Source organism: Syngnathus typhle, linkage group LG1, assembly GCF_033458585.1.
Source record: "Syngnathus typhle isolate RoL2023-S1 ecotype Sweden linkage group LG1, RoL_Styp_1.0, whole genome shotgun sequence".
Taxonomy (NCBI): domain Eukaryota; kingdom Metazoa; phylum Chordata; class Actinopteri; order Syngnathiformes; family Syngnathidae; genus Syngnathus; species Syngnathus typhle.
Window position 1 is genome coordinate 6,486,570 of NC_083738.1, and position 24,598 is coordinate 6,511,167.

The following is a 24,598-nucleotide window of genomic DNA, read 5'->3' on the forward strand; positions in this document are numbered from 1 at the left end:
AACTTCTTCTAGAGGGATCCCAAAACATTCCCAGGCCAGATATCAGTGGATCCTGCCTGTGGAACATGCCTGAAACATGTCACCAGGGAGGCATCCATGGACATCATAATCAGATGCTCAAACCTCCTCATCTGGCTCCTCTCAACATGGAGGAACGGTGGCTTGACTCTTGAGTCCCATGCGGATGACCGAGCCTCTCACCCTATTTCTAAGGGAGAACCCGGACACAAACTCATTTCCACCACTTGTATCCGTGATCTTGACCCACAGCTGGTGAGGGTAGCAATCTAGATCGACAGGTAAAGAGCTTTGCCTTTTGACTCAGCTCCTTCTTCAGCACGGCAGAGCCACAACAGATGCTGCACTGATTGCCCACCTCCATGTTCACTCATGAACAAGACCTCAAAATACTTGCTCATCCACCTTTCTTTGACTGAAAACCAGGTCTCAGATTTGGAGGTGCTGAATTTCTCCCCAACCTCTTTACACTCGGCGACGAACCGCTTCTGTGAGTTGGAGATCACAGCTTGACAAAGCCAACCACCATCTGCAACAAGCAAAGATAAACCAGCTCAGTGGCCTAGTGGTAGAGTGTCCACCCTGAGACTGGAAGGTTGTGGGTTCAAACCCCGGCCGGGTCATACCAAAGACTATAAAAATGGGACCTATTGCCTCCCTGCTTGGCACTCAGCATTAAGGGTTGGAATTGGGGGGTTAGATCACCAAATAATTCCCGAGCGCGGCACCGTTGCTGCTCACTGCTCCACTCTCCCCCAGGCGATGGATTAAAATCACACGGGGATGGGTTAAATCAGGGGTGGGCAAACCTTTTGACTCGCGGGCCGAACTGGGTTCTAAATTTGGACCGGAGGGCCGAACCAGGAGCAGATGGACGTAGGCTTTGTGTGAAGTCATATAAGCGACCTGTAAAAGTCATTGCATAAAAGATTTTGGCCTTTAGTAGGTAGTAAAGCATGGATATTCCAAACAAGTTTTTTGAAAACAAATGCATTTATTAACAGCATTAAAATAATAATAATAATAATTCACTAAAAAACTGCTATCAGTGATTCTCACAAAATACGACACTGTTATTATGAATAACAGTCTTCATCACTTCAGTGCCTGCAGGTCAGATTAATGAAAGATGTTTATCTTATGAGATCACATCAAACGGCAAACATTCTGACCAAATATATCATCTTGAAGAATCGGTGAGAGCATACATCCAAATAAAGTAATCAAAACAGCAACACGGTGAGGGGTATCTGAAAATCAGAGCAGAATTTTAACTCGCAAACACCTGGTAACAGAGGTGAGGAAACGGGAAAAACTTCCTTAAAGTAAGCCTTAAGAACTTTACAGGTTAAGATTACCGTTTTTTTCCGTGTATAGTGCGCCCCCATGTATAGTACGCACCCCTAAAAATGGCATGCTGATGCTGGAAAAAAGCTTGTACCCATGTATAATACGCACCCAATTTTTATGAATTTTTTTTAAAAAAAATTTTAATTTTTTTTTTTTTTTTTTTTTTAAGTCCCAATGATCGTCACACACGCAGGGAGGCAATGGGTCCCATATTTATAGTCTTTGGTATGGTCTTAACTAGGCTGGATGTAATTTTTTTTGTTGGCGTTGATTTCTCCGACTGCCCGTAAACGCACCACCGCGCTCCGTGCGCGCACGGGACAGCAAACGAGCAGGTGATCGAGCAAGCGTCTGATACGAGAGCATTGCGGTCGCATGGAGCGTGTTTGAAGTGAACAGCAGAGAAGAAAGGAACAAGGCAAAGTGTTGTGAAATAAAATATTACCTGTAATACGGATTTAGGTAGAGAACTGAACTCTCGCTCTTTATATAGCTGACGTGTCTTGCGCATCCGTTCTGCGCATCTGTAATGGCGGCCTCCGTATGATATCCCGTTTGCGTGTGTGCGAGAGCGAGAGAGAGCAAGAGAGAGAGCGCGCGAGAGAACGCTCAACCGTAGCGCGCCGCCGACCGCCCAACTGCACCGCGCTGGTTGATTATTGTGACAGAGCCGTCGCTGAAATTTAGAAGATATTTTTAAAGTCCTGATGTACTTTCTAAAATTTAAGTGGACCTCAGTGCGCACTGCGCAGGGAGCTTAATTTGGTGCGGTCGCGCAACCGCAGCGCGCCGGGCGCTCACTGGCGCATTGCTTAAAGAGCGCCTTTGTGTTTTAGGATGAACAGCAGAGACCAAAGGAACAAGGCAAAGTGTTGTGAAATAAAATATTACCTGTAATACGCATTTTGTTATTTGCTGATTGAAACTGCTAATTAAACTGTGAATTGAAACTAATAGGAAGAAAACAACTCTCGCTCTTTATATAGCTGACGTGTCTTGCGCATCCGTTCTGTGCATTTTATTTCACAACACTTTGCCTTTCTTCTCTGCTGTTCACTTCAAACACGCTCCATGCGACCGCAATGCTCTCGTATCAGACGCTTGCTTGATCAACTGCTCGTTTGCTGTCCCGTGCGCGCACGGAGCGCGGTGGTGCGTTTACGGGCAGTCGGAGAAATCAACGCCAACAAAAAAAATTACATCCAGCCTAGTTAAGACCATACCAAAGACTATGAAAATGGGACCCATTGCATCCCTACGTGTGTGACGATCATTGGGACTTAAAAAAAAAAAAAAAAAAAAAAAAAAAAATTAAAAAATTTTTTGTACCCATGTATAATGCGCACCCCAGATTTTAGGACAATAAATTAGTTAAATTTTGCGCACTATACACGGAAAAAAACGGTAGTCACAAACAGGAGGTGCATCAATGTCCTTGAGCATCCTGCATTGTTTGAAAATGAGAATGGTCGCTAGTTTCAATCCCTGCTATGTGTACAAATCATATTCAAAATGCATTTTTTTACAATAAACTTGAGAGCCTCCCGTTCATTTTCAGTGGGAACAGTGTTGTTGGTCTCCCTTTTTTGCTAGAGCGTCATAGTCTGGAGTAAAATTTGTTGTGGCAATTCTTAGGAGAGATCCGAGGTGTTGGTCCGTTTACCTCGATCTGTGACGGGATGATGTTGACGTTCATGTGGCTGAACGTCACGTCGCGTAGGTCGAGCCAAATTGGCCACTCTCTTTTAAACGCTCTGCACTGTGTCCACCTTGCTTTTCCTTGGGCGACTCATTTTAATGGAAGGATTCCAGGGGAAGGTTTGTGGGTGGCTTTAGCGCAAAACTGCATCTGAAAGCTCAGCGCGCGAATTACAAGAATGCTGTCGTCAAAGCCCACGCTCTAAATTCGGGACTGATACGAATAGAGCGAGAGTGCGCCATGTCCGTACTACTGAGTACGTACACGCACTTGTGAGTGTGCACCGAGCTTCCGGTAGTAAATGCGCAGGCGAGCGCTTCGCCATGTACTGGGGAAACGCAGTCATTGCAGGCAAAATGACCCAAAAAAAAAGTTTAATAATACAATTTGTTCAGGGTTGGCGGGCCGGATTAAACGGTGCCGTGGGCCGGATGTGGCCCGCGGGCCGTAGTTTGTCCACCCCTGGGTTAAATGCAGAGGACTAATTTCACCACACCCAGATGTGTGTGTGACGATCATTGGGACTTTAATCTTTTTTTTTAATGAAATACAGAGGCCACCAAACCGAACCCCTCAAGATATGTCCATAAAGGTTATGAACCTAATTGGTTACAAAGGCCAGCATTGGCATAGTCCAACCCTCTCCTGAAACAAATCTGAATTACTGCAGAAAATGCAGACCGAATTCTGACATCACTTGTATAAGGCTCAAACTTCTCTTATCAAAATGTTTGGTACCACGTACTCCCGAAGCACCCCCACACAGAACTCACCAAGGCACACGGTCATACGCCTTCCACAGAACAAATGTAGACTGGTTGGGTGAACTCCCATTCACCCTCGGGGACCCTGCCGAGGCTGTAGAGCTGGTCTACTGTTCCACGGCCGAGACGAAAATTACATTGCTCCTCCTGAATCTGAAATTATACCTCCAAATGGATATTCCTCTCCAGCACCCTATCAGAGAGGCTAAGGAGTGTGATTCCTCTGGAGTTGGAACACACCCTCCAGTCCCCCTTCTTTAAAAGTGGGACCACCGCCCCGGTATGCCAATCCAGAGGCACTGTCCCTGATGTCCAATTGTGCCAAGAATTTGATTTCCTTATCACTCTGCATTCAGATTGCCTTTAATGATGACAAGCCTTGTTTTTCCAGTGATAGAGTTGCTGCTCCACACCATCACACTTCAATCAAGGCCTTGAATTGTCAACACCTGGGGCTACAGCAAGCTTAAAAAAAAAGTCAATAACAGTAGACTGCGTAACAGTAGAAGCCGTGTGAAGATTTGGCCCATTTTAGTATGTCGGTGAAATCTGTGCTCAGTTGGGCTGTGCAACTCAGTGAGATTGTTTGTTTGATTGTTTGGGGATAAACATTTCTATGACAAATGTGTGCGTGTGTGTGTGTGTGTGCGTGTGCGTGTGTGCACGTGTGTGCGCGTGTGTGTGTATCAAACAACTTATTTGTTAGATGTTTTAAATGAACAGAGGGTTTCTAATGATCGGGAAACATTTGCTTCACGAACCAGTTGTATTTTTTTACTCCTCTCAATAGCACTGTTAGTTGAAAGAAAAGGGTTTAGAAAATAGCAAGTCAGTGTGCTTTCACCCCTGCGGTGAACCAAGTGCCATCTAGAGGGCTCAATGAATACAACAACTGGTTCACGAATCATCTTAAAGCTTCACTTTCAAGTCAAGTCAAGTCAAGTTTATTTGTATAGCCTTAAATCACAAGCAGACTCAAAGGGCTTCACATAGACAAAAATTGACAATTGTTCTCAAACCATCCCCTGATGTTAAGCTCCTTTTTTTTTATTACTTTCCCATCCCTAGGTTTTACAGTGTTTTATTCAGGTAAAGCTCTACTTGTTATTTAACTACTAGACTGCTCGATGGGCAGATGTTATACATAACACATGCTTTGTGAAAGGTTTATTATGCCATAAAAATCAGATGCGTTTCATCCATTGGCAGTATAAAAACAAAACAGAATGTTTGAATGGGACTTTGAGCTGAATGATCTCAGAGCTACAATAGCGAATCTCTCGTAAGGCTCATTTGAAAATAACACAATCACGTTTTTTTTGTTGTTGTTTTACGAACACTCCTTCTACATTGACAAAATGAATGCAAACATTCAGATGTGTGTTTACCTGTGAAGCAACACATCCACACTTAATTATGGAAAGTTTAAGTCATGAAATGACTTCCAAACCCCTCTTCCGTGTCACCAACCACCGCCCCCCCACCCCCCACCGCCCATCCTTCCACAGTGTTTGTGCTTGTTTTTTAACAAATGAGTGACTGGCTATTGTTTTTTGTTTTGTTTTTTTAAATATTTTTATTTATATTTATTTCACAATTACAGAATCTATTGTAATGCACTTTTGCCTCATTGAACTGCATATACACAACTTACAATCATGTTTTATCATGGCCATCTTTTCCATGACTTTTGTTTCTCTTCATATATGAAGAAACAATCACAGTTGTAATAAAAGATAAGTGTTGAATGGTTGTTTCACCATTAACGGGTAGCTTTTAACTCTCTTACTTCTCTCTAACAATCTTGCTTCATGTATTAGTACCCAGATTGAGATTTTTTACAATATTCAATATTGTTTTTTCATATTTCACCTGCTGCTGATTTATTTTAAGTTACTAACCCACCAAAATGTTACAGTTATATGAGACAACACTGAGTTATGGTTACTGCCTGGCAGTAAATAGAGAAGCACAAATGATATTTTCATTCAAGTGAATTGATTATCTCAGTCTGCACAACTGTTATCGTTTTTAGTATCATTATAATTAACATTTGAGATCGAGTTACATTTCACCGAGTTGCATAATAGTGGCATTTATGAGTTGCTGTCACAGCGAACTGGGGAGGAATGATTTATTCATACAAAGAGTTCATTTTGGTTCTCAGCGTCACTTGTGTTTTATTTATCTAAAAAAAAAAAAAAACTCATGCACACAACTTGTGATCAAACATGCACGCTCGCTCAGAAACCAGTCCGGCACATAAACCAGGTATACAAACCCCAACGGGATTTCACAAACATGGTGTCCCTTTTGAGATGGATACTATATCTAATCTGCATTTAAAACACATTCACATTCTTGTTTAAGGCAGCACTGGGCTTTGCTGCAATCAACTGTGGTGCCATGTTAATGGCTTATCAGTCAATCATGCATCTGTTAGCCACTGATTTAAGAAGAGGACCTAATGGAAGTTTTCCCACCGTAATGGCAATTCCGTCGGACAGGCGGGAATGCTTGCTCTTATTGGACTTGCAGAGAGCGAGGCAGAAAAATTAGATCACTAAAGACTCTCTCAGCTCAGCTGTGCAGTTTAGAGTGCAGTGTGGGCTACCATGGCAACAGTAAGATGTTCTTCGAAGAGCAGTACGAGCTTTTCTCCCAGTGTATGAAAATGCAATGGTTCAGCTACATTTCTAATTTCTTGATTATTTCATATAGTGAGTGAATTTCATAATGTGTTTCTATGATTTTGATATTTTGTTGTTTTGGCTCTCTCTCTCACTGGGAGTCAAAGACAGCAGCCCTGATGACAAAAAGTTGTACAGCATACATGCACAGCCCATATCTGTCATGTTTCATGCATACAACTGAAGAAAACAAATGCTATTACCATCTTTCGGTGCAGCTGCAGCATGCTGGCAGCAATATTTTCATACTGTTTTTCTAAGCAGTAGCATGCTAATATTGACCTTAGGATGGTAAGAGGGGGGGATATTTATGAAATCATTATTTCTCGTATCAGCTCAAGTTTGTTGATTAGTGTGGTCTTGAAAATAAAAGCTCTGCTTTAGTTGGGATACAATAATTCTAGAAATGCGAGCAGACAAGCAAAATAGCCTGCTCTCTTAACTCTTACTTAATTTCATTACTGTCTCCAATCATTTGTGTACTTTGCCTCTACTACAACAGCTTGTTTATTGGTCTTACATTCCTCAGAGAAACAAAAAGAGAGAAAAACTTCATTAAGTGCAACTTTAACGTCACTTCATTAAGCACTATAAGCATTGTGTGGCACAAACCACTACGCCGTGGCTACGTCTGATGATATTTTGGACCACAGCAAAAGAACACAATTGCGTTTAAATCACACTATGACTTAATATTGTTCTGTTCTAATTTAAAACTCTTTACTTCCTAATATGTTTGTAATATGACTGATTTCTATGCTCTTCCATAAGTTATTAGTCACTGCTTATTACCATATATCTGATGGAAAAGGCTGGCCGGGGCAATTGCGGAATCTCTTCTTGCAGCAGTGGAACACGAACACTATGACAAACACGTATCCAAAGTATGTCTGAAAATCCAAACTACAATTGCCAATTATTAATGAATCCAATTACTTTTCTTTAAAAGTGATCCCCTTGTAGTCTAATGCATTTTCCCAGCCTTCTCTACCACACCTTCATGCACACCAGGAAGGGTTTTTTTTTTCGTCTGGGATCCTGCGTAGCTCCAACATCACTGTCATCTTGATGTCTTCTTCAAAATGGGTCCCTTGACCTTCTTCAGCCTGAGAAAGAAAACAAAACACAGAACGAGTTGGGAGGTTGCTCTACCATGGTGATGTTTGACTCTATGAGGAACTGTCACATACTCAGGTTACTGCGCAAGTCGGTTGTCATGGTGAAGCAGCCATGAGTTGTTCTGCCACAACTCTCACACACTAAATGCAGCAAACGTCACAGGATCTATTTGTAGATATTCTGGTTGATCGTCCGGCCCACACTGACTGATGGTTCGAGTTTTGGTCTCAAATGCATCTTTTGTCACACCGCTCCTGGAACCTCTCTGACATACATACATTGCACCTGCAGGGCTTTTGTTGTTGAAGAAAGTATTCCCATAGTGCTGGACTTCAAGGCGACCACCTATCGTATTTGCATTTCACTGGGTATTGTACAAATGAGGACTTTCTATGGCATGGGGAAAGGATGAAGCTACATAATCCATGTAGATGATAATGGGTGAACCAATTTGGTATGACACGAATCGTACTGGCAGCTGGAGGCCAGAATGCTCCCCTCATACTTTTTTTTAAATTTCTGTTAACATTCCTAATTCACTACTTTTCCAAATGAGTTATCAATTAATCATTCCAGCCTTTGTCATCCACGGCTGTGTTCCCATAAACAGTGCCCAAGCTCTTCCTCCATTACCATTTGTTTTTTACATTAAATTAAATTCAAAAGAGGAAAAAAAGAAAGAGGCGTAACGAATAATTGATTAATCATAGCTGTTACGAGGCTAAGAAATTACAGTCCTACTTGGAGGTGTTCCCTTACAGTAATGAGACAGCTTAATTTTACCAAGGCTCTTAGGGCGCTGCTGCACTAATATTTGATGAGAGCAAGAGAGGCTCCATGGAATGGGCTTGGGAGGAAACAAAAAGGAACAAACAGGTCTGGGTGTGCCAGGTGCTCTTCTCTTTGAGCATGGAGGACTGCTGTCACACGCACACACACAGAATGGAAATAGTGACCTGGTTGTTCTCTCGCAGTGACTTACTTGCAAGCACACTCCAACTGGGACCAAGTGTGTGCACACTTGAATGCCTCAGTGTCTGTGCCAAGGTGTGGACCACAACAAAGCCCTGTCAGCACTCCGGCACATGAGCAAATAAGGAAAGGTGGGCACAGAGGAAATTGTGAGTGGATGCAGGGATGAACATCGGAACGAACAGGATAGAAAAAGGGCAATTGAAGCAAAAGGATTAGACAGCTGTTTACTGGCATCTCCAGAGCCCAGCAGCAGCAGGAGTTTACTTTTAATCTCTGTCATTTCTTCCTCAGACTGTCTGTTTTCCTGTCTGTCTCTCAAGCAAGCCACCCCCTCGTTGGATCTGTTCTCCCACTTGTTTTTGCATTCCCCAAAAGTGATAATCATATTCTGTGCTTTAATCAGCAGAATTTTAGCAGTTCCCCAGACTCTGCCGGTTCATAGGATATACTACCTTTATATTTACCATATGATAGTGTGCGTTTGTGGAAATTGGTATTCCTATAGCATACATTAATTGGCAACAATTTAGGGCAAGCTAATGAGATTAGTGTTGTAGGATGTGGCCTTTTTAAAGAGCATTCAATTTAGTTTGGCACTGTCAGAAAGATATTCATTTATACAAGGGATGTTTACCAGTTTGTTTGTCAGACCAATATTCAAATCGTGAGTGGTCACCGATACCAAGCAGCGATTACCCTGGCAAGCCACACCCACTAAATAAGTGATTCTGGAAACCACCCCATTCACTGCGGCTGCCTCGGCTTCAGTTCAAAACGAACCACCCAATCAAAGTCGGGTATTTTCAGTGAAGTGCGCAACGTCACTCTTTGGTGGCGAGAGTCCATCCTCATTCAAAATGGCACGCGAGAAACAATAATTTGTTCACATCATTCTGCAATAACAGATAATTAAACCTCAACAACTGACGGAAGTGGAAGCATTTTTTTTCAAACGTCGACGTGGATTTTTTTTTTCTTTTATGTTACATCCACTCTGCTGATTGGTTCCTTTGACAGTTTGTTCAAGTTTGCCCCGCCTCAAAAAATGCATTTGATGCGACACCCCAGCAGTGTTGAGCCTGACATGCCAGGCTCAGTCAACATGTTTTAGTACATTTGATACATAATTTTGCCCCAAAAACAGTGAACCTTCATATCTCAATATGGCAATTTTACTAGTACTGGTAATATAAAGCATGTATAGTTGCATAGATTTTAAACAACGTTTTCCAGACTATTCAAGTTAAAACTAATCATTTCCTTAAGGCACACCCAATTAATCACTGCTTTAAACATTGTTATTATTCAAATGTTTTATTTGGCATTTTGCATGTTAGTTTTTATAACAGTAATTTGTTTTATAATCACATGCAAATTGGAAGCAGAAGTACTAGAGACTTTTTTTTGGAAAGAAGTGACAGGAAAAAATTGCGATTGTTTCTCCCCCACATTGAAGTCTCGGAAGCTAAGATGGACATTCCACATACGTATATTTAGACACACTGTGCAGACGGCTCCATATTCTCCACATTTACATTTTTCAAAGCCTCGCCTTAAACTTTATGTCTCCACTGGCTGCACTTTCATCATCTAGTCCTCATCAAAAAAGCATCTGAAATGATCACATTTTACTCTCTCACTCTTTTCCAACTTCATGTGCATACTCATTTTGCCCTGACACAAAGGTGCAATCATGAATCCTCCCTTTAGTTCAGATATGTGTCATTTTCATTGCGCCAGCTCTGTGCCATTGCACTTGATAGATACAACACGTTTTCAAGCGTTGCTGTTCAAAATGCTTGCTTATAGAAAGATGTACTGCAAGGAAATGCAGGGATTTGACTCAGGAGGTTCTGTTGTATTTTGTCCTTGACGACTAAATTTATACTGGTTGAAGGTTTTAGCCACATGAAAAGCAAAGAGCAGTCTACGAATGAAAAACCAGCAAATGTGAAAGAGAGAGGTTGGAAAATGAAATAAGGCCATACCACAGGCATTGGCCCTGGCTAGGGAAAACTGTTTGTAATGCCATACTGCAGGCATTGGCCCTGGCTGGTGAAAACTGTTTGTAATGCCTTGAAGAAGTGATTCACCCCTTGTGGAATAAGTAACAGACTTCAAATGGGTAGATGAAGGAAAACAACAGCCATGATGAGCAGAAGAAACATGTTGAAACGTGTAAGAAAAAATAACTGTTAATGGAATCAGCAACAACCAAAGGGCAGTAGTGAAGGTCATGAATATGAACAGAAGTGCAGACGTAAAGATATAAACTGCACATGGAAAAGGGAAATAGGAAGGCCAGGGATGACATTGCCTTATAAAAAAAAAAAAGGCTCATCAGATGATGGGAGCAGCTCAGTTTTCTACAAAAGAATGTTGTCTGGAAATAAATAAAAATGCAGCCAAACAAATTTCAATTTGATGATGAAAACCTCATCTAGATAATGGTCCAAAACACACTGTCAAAACAATTAAGGTGTTCACTGGGGGGTAGGAAGTGAAAGGTTTTACACTGACTATCCGCACTTAAAACCCATAAAGCATGTATTTTTAAAATTACATAGAATATCAAGGAAAATATAAGTTGTATATCGCTTGACTCTAGTTCAAGTCTATGTGCTTCAATATTTCCTGAAATTTGGAGATTGTTATAATTATTATATTCAAGTTTTTATGTACCTGGAAAGCAAATACAAATGCTGCCTGTTTAACCGTTCCTTTATTTAACACTAACTTTTGACCATCCTATGATGTCATCTCTCTGATCTTAGCTCCCTGTCCGGCCGCATTGTGGGAGGTGTCTGGTGGTTCTTCACCCTCATCATTATCTCATCCTATACTGCCAACTTGGCGGCTTTCCTAACTGTGGAGAGGATGGTGTCCCCTATAGAGAGTGCTGAAGATTTGGCCAAGCAAACGGAGATTGCCTATGGGACACTGGATGCTGGCTCAACTAAAGAGTTTTTCAGGGTAAGAGCTTTAAAACAAAAGAAATCTTCTTTACTACAAAGTGTGAATTTGCGCATAATCTCTTTGCAGGATTTGAACACAGGTGACAATGTTGTCAAAATAATCTCAAATTTAATTGACCCTTTTTCGGTTTAGAAAGAAATGTTGGTGAATGATGCAAAGCACTTCGTCAAGTTGGAAGAACCTGCCAACTGACCTTAATTAGCATTGTCAATACCCATTTCTTACATCTGTGGTTTTCTTATCTTGGTTTTTTTTCGACATGATTTCCACAGCCTTATTAGATGTGGAGGGACCCACGTTGCACAATGTGAAATGGGTGAATTATCAGTTCCCTACATGCGCACAATGTGCCTTGGAATTAAGGTCTTGATTTATGAAAAACTATTTTAAAAAAGTATCTCCCTTAACATTTGCAAAAATAAGATATTTAAATTTGTAGCTACTGTATATTGGTGAATGAGGTTTTCTCTGCGTACTACAACTTCCTCCCTCATTCTGAAAGCATGCATGCTCGGTCAGTTGAAGACTCAAAATTGCCCATAGGTTTAAATATGAATGGTTGTTGGTTATAAGATTTGACCACTGTATCATACCTCTGGCCATATCAACACCCTAAAGACAATAAGCAGCATATAAAATGGTGGGTAGATTGTGTGCGTTGTGTACTCTGCAACTACATTTAGTATGTTGCATGCAACTGTGGTCAAGAAGATTTTCATAAGAAAAGATTCATCGAAGAACATAATGTGCCACGTGTGAATATTCCAAATGACTTTGTATCCTTCCCCAGATTAACATTTGTTTAATCATTTCCATTAGAGATCTAAAATCGCTGTGTTTGAGAAGATGTGGTCCTACATGAAGGCTGCTGACCCATCTGTCTTCGTCAAGACCACAGACGAGGGTGTCATAAGAGTTCGGAAATCCAAGGGAAAGTATGCCTACTTGCTGGAATCCACCATGAATGAGTATATGGAGCAGAGGAAGCCCTGTGACACAATGAAAGTAGGAGGGAATCTGGACTCAAAAGGTTATGGCATTGCCACTCCTAAGGGATCCCCTCTCAGGTAAAACCCGACACTGCAGCAAAGCTGAATAAAAGCTCAGGGAAGCTTTTATTTAAGTTTGTGCATGAGCTAAATCGTGTAATTTTATTCTACCATGATATGCTTTGTTTAGTTTCATTTTTATTGCCTTATTATTATGATTATGCATGTACTGATTAATAGAGCAGTGAAGTTACATGCATTGTTTAAGTATGTTCAGGTCTGTTTGTTTCTTTAAACACACTGTTGTATCTTTAGGAAATAATACACTCAAACTTGTGAGCGCCTGCTTAAATGCAGTTGAGCAATACTATTATTCAGTGAATTACACATGTTTTTCTTATGAGCGGTTCTGGTGGCTTTGGAAATGAATTATCCTCTCAACTTTAGGGCATGTAATGCAACCACACTTAAAAAAATTCACACTAATTTATGGTAAATGTGTCCATCATAAGCCAATGGGCCCTCAAAGCAGGAGGCCAGTGAAGAGAACATTCACGCAGCCACCTGCCTTAAGCCAGGGCTCACACCAGCGAGTGTCGAGTCAACCAAATTGAATATGTGGCCTATTAAGTGTGATAATTGATGTAACTAATGATAATGTATGCTGAATGCTCTTCTGCCATCAATGTCCAAGTGTAGCAGCTGCCATTTTGCATTACATCAACCATTCATGCTTCTGGTGCTGCAGAGAGGGAGAGCTGCAGCCAGTGCTATCTGAAGCCTTTAATCCATAACTAATAAGGCTCATTCATTTTAATGAAAGGAGCCATATAGTGAAATTTCATTCAAAATTGCAAAGCATTCATTTGGGCTTCCACCTTGATTCGCAGCCAAAAGGTCAGATAAAACTGACAAGAAATGCTTGCAGTAGTTCAATCACAGCATCTTTTAAATGAGACTAGAATGGGATTCAATAGTGCCAGTCAAGTGTTGAAATCTTTTTCAAAGTCATAAAGTCATCTACATTGTAGAGTAAATTTGCTGAGGACCTTCAGAAGCTCTCTCCCTATGTGGTGTTTAATCCTTTTGCTTTCAAGGTGCCACAAACAAATTGGTGATACCACACAGAAGCAATTTGTGATTTTTAATTGATGTTTTCAGCACAGTGGACAACAAATACGTTTTTGAAAAACATCAATGCACTGTAGTTTGAAATGCATGCGTCATTTTCTATTAATCTGAAAAACAACACAGATAAACTCTTTGTTTTTCAGGTAAAGAGGAAATAATGACATGCATTCATTTTTTGGAAAGTAGGGACGGGCATATTCAACTAACGTTGATTGCTGTTGATTCATTGTGTCTTGTATCAACCAAGTCCAAGTTTTACTTCGCAGCAACCAGCAGATTTGACCGTTTGATTCCGACTCAACTAGTGGGAACAGTGTATAGAAAGAGAGATTGAAAAAAATAACAATAATAATCGATATTGACTCATTACAAAAATATAATGAAATGCCCATCCCTATTGGAAAGCTATGAAAATATGCTCACATTGTTGCCCAGATGACATAACTCTTGTTTTTGCAGAAGGCGCTGACTGCTTTTGCTGACAATATACATTTTTTAATTTGTCTTGATGTCCTGTCATACATTTTGAATATGTATGATCTCCTGCCACCAACATGCCCGCCAGCCCGTTAATCCCATCCCACCTCCCTAAATGGACATCAGATGGTCTTGAACCTAGTGACCAAACAAACAAACGAATTTCCTGACCATCCGTGTCCATGCACTTTGACTTCTTTCTTTCTGTCCAAGTGCGAGACTGAGAAAGAATTCACGGGTTTTACCAATTCAGAGGCTATTGTGGTTGTATTCCCTACAGATGTTATGTACACTCAGGCTTGCAAATAAAGACTTTCCTACATCCAGTCAGAAAGGAAGACCGATACGAGAAACAAATCTAGCTGCAGTGAGAGCTGCCGTGTCAGTAATTTGATGAAAAATACGGCAGATATTCACAATCATAATCAAAGTCTGATTGCTGATTCTTCTTTTCTATGATTTGTGAGTTAGGAGTGTCTTTGTCTGCTTTCGTCAGCGACAGGAAATACGCTCGCTCACCAGAGGGAGCGTGCAGCCACAAAGGAGATGATTTGAATGAGGAGGATGATGATGGATGTTCAAAACATCATCTGTAGTCTGTCCCATAATTTTCTTCAGTTTTGTTTTCTACAAGTAAAACCCTGACTGTCTTTCTAAGGGCCTGAGTACATTTGGCTTTGCTGATAAATCAGTCGTTGTGAGCTTCAATACACTAGGAGGCGGTTTGGGGTTGAATATCGATCTGGCGGTTACCATAGCGATCCACACGTTGTCGTCACTGAAAGGAAATTGCCATCTGTAGACAGACTTCCGCATCCAAGACATCTCCATTTATAGTGCCTGCTGCGTCTCCCTCTGAGGCCGCTCCTTGGTAAAACCTGACTCGATTGTTCTATGGGCATCCAGCATTTCAGCCCACTGCAGATGTACAATTAACACACATATCTCAAACATGTGCATCTTAAAGCCAGGGCTCCTGCTTCATATCAGTAGCTACATGCAGGAGCTTCAATTAGTAAATAAGTCAATGTTGTCATAATCACCACCACCACATGATTCTTACCTCCTTATTTCTGTCGCCTACAATAGAGTGTTTCCTAATGGCTATCGTTTCATATTATTTTCAAGAAACCCTGTAAACCTGGCAGTGTTAAAACTGAACGAGCAGGGCCTCTTGGACAAATTGAAAAACAAGTGGTGGTACGACAAGGGAGAGTGCGGCAGCGGGGGCGGGGACTCCAAGGTCAGAGCCGGTTTGATAACCCCTGGGGTTAACCGACCACCACCACTGGGTGCGTGGTACTTGTATGGGGAGGGGGGTAACCGGCAAACCCTCACTGCGATACCGTTCCAGCATAAAAACAAGAAAAACTACATGCTGCAACAGTTGTATTTAAAGCAAAATCCAGTTCAAAAACTCTTTGGTCAAAGCATAATCAGCATGAGTGATGGACAAAGGAGGGTGTGCAGTGTGCCGGTTACCCAAAGTGATATAGTAATACACATCTACTGCCTTAGGGAGCAAGCACAACAAGCTAGATGGAGTATTAATGCATATCACTTTGATTCCAAAGTTCCTAATGATGTTTATCCCATCTGTATTTATGTGTGTGGGTGTGCATGTGTGTGATGTGATACTTTCTCCTATCTTTAACCGTAGCGCAGCTCAAGTATTATCGCGTGAATGTATTTTGCTATGTTTCTGAATCAATAACATAAAATAACATGGTATAATATGTTATTTATGTTATTTCTTTGTGGTTGGAAGAATCCCAGTAAACCTAGCGGTGTTGAAACTCAATGAGCAAGCCGTCTTAGACAAACTGAAAAACAAATGGTGGTACGATAAAGGGGAATGTGGCAACAAGGACTCCGGAAGAAAGGTTAGTCTCTATCCTGATTCTGTCTCCTCACAGCACCTCCCAGCACAACCCTGTCCTGATCCTAGCCCAGCCCCAAATCTAGGCCGAGAGGCCTCTGATCAATTGTGCACTCTAGCCGTAGCTTCTACAGTACTGGCCGGGATAAAAGACAATAGTCCTATTTATTTCAATTTCAAATTCTTGATCCTAAAGTAACTTTCTCGATAATTGAAATTAAATTTATGAAAAATTAAAAGGGGGGCTGTCACTCCTTCCAAAATGTAATCTATCAATTACTTCTTTTTTTATTCATGATTTTGGGTAGGGAGCGGGAACGTCCTTAAATTGTTTTCAGCCATGTTAAATATTTGACAAAATGTTATTCTGCACCTGCACAATACAATTTAAATGTATGCTATTAAACACCCCTGATCAATTCTTAAAAGTGTTGCCCAACATAAAGAATTGGATGTTACTTAACTGCTGTACAGGATTCATTAAATAAGGATATTTTATTCTGATTCTATAAAATAAAAAAAGAAAACGTTTTCAGCCATTTGTAATTTTCACAACATTTGAATTATTGCCTTACATCCAGGCACGTACATTATTGGCAATCTGATGGCTTAGGTTTTAAAATAGTTGAAGAAATGTTTGTATAAGTTTCAAATAGTTTTTGTTTTGTGTCAAGATTACTATCCTGTAATTATACTTCTTTAAAAGGAAATGCATGCATTTCAGTTTCTAAAATTGCTCAAAGGTCAAAAGATTAACTGCTGAACAAAATCGTACTTCCACTACTGTCTGTAAACTCAACCCTGAGTCATATCGCATGTGTTTGCACTTTGGTTTCATTCTCCGCGAGAAGCCAGTTCTCTCTATTATTTGACAGGCATTCTTATGAAAAATGCCTCAGAGATTATTTGCCACTATCTTGTATTTCTAAACAGTACTTGTTTATACCCATTTCTTTTTGTTGCTGGGAGACAAATGCGCCAGTTGTGTTTATCCCAAGAAAACAAACCGGCAACCAGCATAGCGTTGAGGCATGAATCTCGTTTATTTTGAGGGTATATAAATGCCCATAAAGATAATTTAATGAGCATAAATGTTGCTTGGCAGCAGGAATTTCACTCTGACAATCATCATGTTGCTGCAGTTTAGTCTGATAACCTGCAGCCTGTCACGCAGTCACAACACATAATTTGACAACAGCCTTCCAATATGAAACTCAACTTCATATAATACTTCATTATGCAGCTCAACATTACTCAGCCATAAAACAGACTTATAGCAAAAAATCAAATCTGTTTGAGTGCTTAAAATTTGTCATTTCACAGATATAGGTATATTACAATAGCACGGGGCAACATTTAATGTGTGGCCTGTGTCATGAAAGAAGTGAAACATAATTACTTCATTTAATTATCGCTGGACAAGTGATCAAACAAAACTCACAATTCGAATTTTACCAATGTGGCTATAGGCATGTTGTACAGCGCAATGGTTGTGGCTCATGTGGCTCTAATATGTCCTCATGAAGTCCAAATCTGCCATCAAATTAACACTTGAGTACATGTGCAGATGGCCTTGTGGTTCTGAGAGTAGTCATTGTCACCTGAATCTACCTAAAAATACCTATAAATTATGGCGTTATCCATTTAAATTGTATCACTGATAAGCCTTGAATATGTTCTTATGGTGATATTTGTTTGGTTTTATGTTTGTATGTGTGTGCGTGTGTGTGTATGCACGGATGTGTGTGTGTGTGTGACTTCCATTGACATCTCTTGATTTGTAAGTCTCATAGTATACATTGATTGCGTCTTTCTGTATCAATAACTGAGGACACTAACGTTGGTCAAAACATTGGGTACACCGTGACCTGCTCTTTAAATGCAAGCTGTTTAGTGTTGCTTTCACCAGTGGCCAACTAATATTGTTTTCCATTGGATCTCAATTGTGCCCCCGATGGAGCTCTTACTGAAGTGTCCCTAATGTTGTGGCCAATGATTATAGTATATGGATGTACAACTATATAGAATTGTATGTCATGTAGTGAAGGCATTTTTGCACTTTGCTGTGTGTGTGTGTGTGTGTGTGTGTGTGTGTGCGTGTGTGTGTGTGTGTGTGCGTGCGTGTGCGTGCGCGTGCGTGTGTACGTGCGTGCGTGTGTGTGTGTGGGTGTGCGTGCCCGTGCGTGTGTACGTGCGTGCGTGCGTGTGTGTGTGTGTGGGTGTGTGGGTGTCTGTGTCTGTGTGGGTGGGAACATCCTCACTCAATCATGAGTGCTTAAATGTGAATGTTGTCTGTTGCTATGCTCCAAAATCCCTGCTCACTGATTGGCTCCCCCATCCTGCCACTCCCTTCAGGACAAGACAAGCGCTCTGAGCCTCAGCAACGTGGCCGGAGTCTTCTACATCTTGATTGGCGGCCTGGGCCTGGCCATGCTTGTGGCGCTGGTGGAGTTCTGCTACAAATCCAGGACGGAGTCACGCCGAATGAAGGTGTCAACCGCACGAGCCGCTGCTGCCTCAGCTGCTCAGGCCTTTCACTGCTCAGCCTTAGACAGTGGTGCTAGCGCCCCCTACACAGAGCTGCAGAGCTACGGCCTGTACGCCAACAACACTGTTAAGATATAAGGGCAGAGCACAGCCACGGGGTAGGAAATGCTGTGATTAAGCCATGATGATGATTATGATGATGATGACATCCGCCTCCTCATCCACCGCCCATCTAACCGTGGCCACAGTAGGGCCTTTCACGGCTTTCACCGCAGCTCAAACGCTCTCCTGTACCTCTCCTTCCTCCTGTCGCTCCCTCACTAAGTTTTCGTGTTACTGATGGCCTGTAGATGTCCTTTAATCACTTAATTCAAAATTGCCCACATACCTGTTTAATTTTAGGACCTAACACAAAGTACTTCCAATCACATGATATATCTCTCGGATAAATTAAGTTTCACATTGACAAAATCAAAGCTTGAACCAGGCTCACTTAAAAGATCACTAAGAAGGCTTTTCACCACTTAATGCACCACACATCACAGAATCAAAAACCTTTGTTGAAAAGAGGAATTTGATCCCTTGAGCGAAATACAATCACTTCACGTGAATAAAGTGTGTGAATAAAGTTTGATTTTGATTCCTGCATAATCCTAAATTTCATATTCCCTCCCCATGCCCTATACATCATTGCAGTCAAATATAACACAAAACTCCGCATTATCTTTTTGCAGAAGACTGTTGAAACATCTCTTACATTACACACACACACCTACACACATGCTGTAGACAGAAGTTGGAGGAAAAGGTATAAAGGCAATTTGAATTACAGTGATGCATCTATCTACTTCTGTCACTCTGAATAAATCTGTCCCCTGTCCCTTCTGCTCTTTTTTCTGACTGTCTTGCAAAGCAGTCCCCATTGTGGTTGAACATTATTTATATGTATACCATAAGGCAGGCCTGTGTTCCATCACTGCTTTAATGTAGAACCTTATTATTGCATTTCATAAGTCTCAAAGTATGAATTTGTTGCTATTAATTTCCCGCTACACAAAAAGTTTCCCTTCACGTAGTTTACAGAACTAGTCATTTGGTCCTGTGATCAATCAACAATCTTTTGACATTCTCTGGCTCACCTTCTCTTTTAATAAGCAGAAAATGCACAACAGGAGGGGGGACCTTTTTGTAGGGTATCTTTTCGATCTACTTTTAATCAGCATGCAAACGGGCACTCGATCAGTATGCTGATGAAATTGCTGAGGAGCTGCCGTGCCTTTATGCTGTCTGACTCAGAACACAACAATGCTGTTCCTATTAGCGTGATTCACGAGTTGCAGCACAGCACTCAGAGGTTGCTCCAGATCATGTGTGCTTTGTTGAAAATTAATCAGCTCCCGAACCGTCGGCAGCCACAAACAGCGTACCTAACCGTTCCGACATGACGTCACCTAATGGAGCAATTATTCCAATGAATGGAGCCTTAGCTTGCTTCTTACCCACACTTTCTTCAACACTTTATTGCCATGGTTTGACTACCAACCCTCCCCACCCCTAAAAAAATCAAATCGACAATACTGAAGCTGAGGTAACCAATAGTGACAATCATAATTGCAGTCTTGCAAGGAGTTGGGCTTAATGAAAGACTGTCATTATACTAGGTTCATGATCGATAAAAGCCCTCTTAGGTTTGTCCAAATTTTGTTACGTCAGTTACAATTGGTTTCTGTAACCAAGTTTATTACTCCAAAAGATCATAAGTTGTGCTTATGGTTCTCACTGAAATGAATGGCAATGCCATTAACCTGTTCCAGCTCCAAAACTTAATTTATACGATTTCTACCCATATGAATATAATACAGCAGCTCGGTGGAGCACTGTTAGAACGTCCGCCTCACAGTTAGGAGGGTGCGATTCTACCTCCAGCCCTCCCTGTGTGGAGTTTGCATGTTCTTCCCATGCCCGCATGGGTGTCCTCCCACATCCCAAAAACATGCTTGGTAGCCCAATTGAGCACTTGAAATTGCCCCTAGGTGTGAGTGCGAATGGTTGTTCGTCTCTGTGTGCCCTGCGATTGGCTGGCAACCAGTTCCCCGTCCGCGACCCCCGTGAGGACAGGCGGTACAGATAATAGATCAATGGATGGATGGATCTTGAGGGAGTGGAACAAGGGAAGGAAGACTATAGCTGATTTTGGGAAACTTGTGTTTTTCTATTGAAAGAATCAAAAAGTCGGATGTCACAGTGTAATTTTAAACGTTAGATCATAATATACTTTGATCATTTTTATCATGTTTGGATTGCATCACTCACAAAATTATATTCTCTGATAAATATAAGACTTATTGTTTAGGCTAACACATTCAAAAAATTTCACAGGCCACTGTGCTACTGGGAATATTAATTGTTGTTTTGTCATCTGCCAGCATCACATTCAGAGAGGCAAAAATCAATAATACACAGATTTTATAATAAGGTCAAAGTGGCAACTGCATCTTTTTTGTTATCTGGTCGTCCAAACATATATGATCATTCTAATCTGCAGTCTGATTGTATTGTGTCCAACAGCAATCCATTAACGACGCAATGCGATGCTCCACCCTGACCAGGATGAGCGGTAACGGGAGCGGAGGAGAAAATGGACGACTCCTCACCCACGACTTCCCCAAGACCATTCAGACACTGCCATGCATGAGCCACACTGCTGGCATAGGGCTGGGTGCCTCAGGAATGTGATCACATGACCGTGGGAAAGGGAGTGGCTACAAGGAGGCAGGGTAGAACAAGAAGAGCACAAGACTTTGATGATCTCCAAAACAAATCGTGGCTGTGTGGTTTGACCCTTCAATTTTCTTGGCTGTGCCCGACCGGAACAAGATTTAACTTACTGCCAAAATGCACTCTTCAAATGTTCGTTACAAGTTACAGACTCAAAAGATTTTTAATATGTGGATATGTTTTGGGGGGAGGGGGCAGAAAAAGACGACAGGATTTGGGCTGCAATAAAGAATCTGGGTGTGTTTTCGCAATTTCTTTTTAGTTGTGTTTCGTTTGTGTTGGGCAAAAAAAAAAAAATCTTAAGTGTGCCACCTGCGTTGTGCCATTGCAGTGGAGTTGTTGACTTTAGTCCGCGTGCAATATTTTCACCTCGATTGCTGACCCTGTACTACCTAGATGCTTTCTGGTGGCTGAGGGTGTCTTTGCACTGATGTGGTGTGGTGATGAAGACAAACACTTGTGACTGCTACAATAATTTCATTTTTGTTTTCTGGACACATGCCTGCACTCTTTCACACTTCAGTGTATATGTCGGGGAGGACCAAGTGTTCTGTGTAGCATAGATTTAAGAATATCGTTTGCACCGATGAGTGGTTGAGGTGATTCATTAATAAAAGCGCTTGCTGCTTCACACAGTTCATGCTCGGGCTACAAAAAAAAGAATGCATTGCTGCTGCACCTCATGTGACACATCATGCCTTGTCTTTGTGCCATAGAACCATTATTTGTACAGACAAAGATTTTCTGGAGACTTACCTCTTGAGAAGGAAAAGGCACAATGGCGCAATATACATAGTGTGACCTTCCACTCTATTCCTCCGCTGTGAGGTTTCCAGTGTGTGCCACTGCTCTATTCAGAATTTTTCTTGAAGAGTAAAGGAATCTACTGGCAAATGTATTCCTGAAATTAGAGATGGAGCGCTGGCTCTTATTCATCTCTGTGGTGCATATGATGGAATTTTCATTGTATTCAGTTTTAATGAATTGGCCAATGATGCTACAGTCCCTTAGAAAAAGTATTCATACCCCTTCAACCTTTTAAACTTTTGTAACCTTACAATCACAAACTTGAATGAATTTTGTTGACATTACCAAAACACAAAGTAGCACATGAATTGTAGTCTAGATGCGCTAAGATGGTAGAGACAAACAAAATATTTACATGGGTAAGGATATACCACAATTTCCAGATTTCCTAACATTTTGAAAAGTAATGTCATTTCCAGGGTGCCTCGGTGACGCACTGGATAGCATGTCCGCCTCACAGTTAGGTGCCGGTTCGATTCCACCTCTGACCCTCCCTGCATGGAGTTTGCATGTTCTCACCGTGCCCGCGTGGGTTTTCTCCGGGCACTCCGGTTTCCTTCCAAATCCCCAAAACATGCTTGGTAGGCCAATTGAGCACTCCAAATTGCCCCTAGGTGCGAGTGCGGACGGTTGTTCATATCTGTGTGTCCTCCGATCGGCTGGCAACCGGTTCAGGGTCTCCCCCGTCTACTGCCCGATGACGCCCGCAACCCCCGTGGGGACAAGCGGTACAGAAAATGGATGGATGTCATTTCCACTCCACTTAACAATTATGTTCTACTTTGTTGGCTGATCATTTACAGTAAATTTTCAATTAAAATGGTGATGTCTGTGATTGTAAAGTAGAAAAAATGTAAATAGTTTCAGGAAGTACAACTATTTTTTTCAAGGCACTGTATTCAAACATAATTTACTGACAGTGATTCCCTAACGACAATACTTCTTTCAAACAATTTACTGAAAATTATAACACATATTCCAAGGCTTTTTTTATAATTTATGTAGATTTTCCGATTCTGTTGAGATTTATTTTCAGAACATTTTGAAATCAAAATAATGAAGTGCTATTGAGCTTTCAAATTAAATTAATACACCTAAATCTCGCTTTTACTCGCTTAGATCCTACGTGACTTTTTGTAACGGTTTGGTAATGGACCCCAATTTTTTCTTGTCATGAATACATTTATTCGGAAAGGAGGAAGTTCGCGAAAGCACCTTATCCACAGTCACTCACCAATAAAACATGCCTTTCTAAAGAAAACTAGGTTTTCTATGCAACACACTTTCGGGGTCAACGCGATTCCCAAATTCTGGAGCCCAAAATCCACCTAAAATCGAGATTTAGGTGTAGACAGTTTTCTTTTTTCTAAGCTCTTGTTAATTAACAACTGTGTTTAGCAATTTGCCATATGAGAGTTTCCAATGAAATCCCAAGTTAAAGATCCTTAAAAATATTTGTTGATGATTTGTTTATGTAAAATCTAACAAATAGTACTACAGTGGGTTTAATTACATTTGAAAGTGAGAGGACATTTTTTTCATTAACCTACAAAAGAACAGAATGTCTTACGAGGATTTGAAAAAAAAGGTTCCAGTGTCAGGTTTTAATTACAGTTGAACGTTTTACAATCACCCTTTCCGTGTTTTATTCATAATAATACAAACCAACGCAATAATAAAAGAATTGTATCGTTTTAGTCGTTGCAATTTAGAAATTGCAATGCATTTAAATATTTTCAATTACATGCCCTCAGCAGTGGAATTTCAAAGCAAGTGAAATCAAAGGCACCGTACATGAAGACATGAAATTACCATCATTGTACATTGTAAAATGTTTACATCTAAAGCTGTGATTTTTATCTGAAGGTAACTAGAAGGTCGTGGCTAGTTGTCTTATTGGATGCCCGCTGTCCCATCATTTACATTACCACCTACCTTATACTATTGCTTCTTCCTCTAAGATGTCTATTGTTTTCTTCCTCCTTTTCTGCTTTACATTCTATGAATACAAATTTAAAAATTAAGATCTCAAATGACTTACTATTAATGATAAATGGGCAATTTACCAAAACCATACATATCAGCACCTATTATGTAAATAGAAACAATTTCCTATCTCAAATGTTTGCTTTGTAATGACACTGTGTACCTGAACTGTGTGCATACTTCCGTCTTATTGTGCTGTTGTATTAATTAGGACACGGCACAGCACTCCTTAGTGGACCTTCACATTCGGAGAGGTTTTATATGACAACAGATTTATAAGAAAGAAAATAAATTTAAAAAAATACACTCAGTGTTTGTATTATAGAGGACAGTTCGGTTGCCAGTGTTTTACACTTCAAATAGTGTAAAAAAAACAAAAAACAAAACAAAAAAAACTTGCCGATGTGGAATAATCTGTTGAAACGTTTAAATCCAGTTTGGGTTTATTTTTTTAATTTGTTGTTGAAGTTTAA

The 24,598-nt window shown here is 40.8% G+C and overlaps 1 protein-coding gene across 2 annotated transcripts in view; it reads left to right on the forward strand.

The window, feature by feature from the left end:
* Positions 1–24,587, forward strand: part of gria1a (glutamate receptor, ionotropic, AMPA 1a) — a 75,142-nt gene extending 50,555 nt beyond the window's left edge. The window contains exons 12-16 of one of the 2 annotated variants that reach the window (XM_061285179.1): positions 11,390–11,588; positions 12,411–12,658; positions 15,317–15,431; positions 18,423–18,557; positions 21,123–24,587. In XM_061285179.1, coding sequence (XP_061141163.1) covers positions 11,390–11,588; positions 12,411–12,658; positions 15,317–15,431; positions 18,423–18,557; positions 21,123–21,290 — 865 coding nt within the window. In that variant the 3' untranslated portion in view covers positions 21,291–24,587. Of the gene's footprint in view, positions 1–11,389; positions 11,589–12,410; positions 12,659–15,316; positions 15,432–15,956; positions 16,072–18,422; positions 18,558–21,122 lie in introns of both variants that reach the window. The other variant, XM_061285189.1, reaches the window with a different exon arrangement.
* Positions 24,588–24,598: the final 11 nt, after the last annotated feature.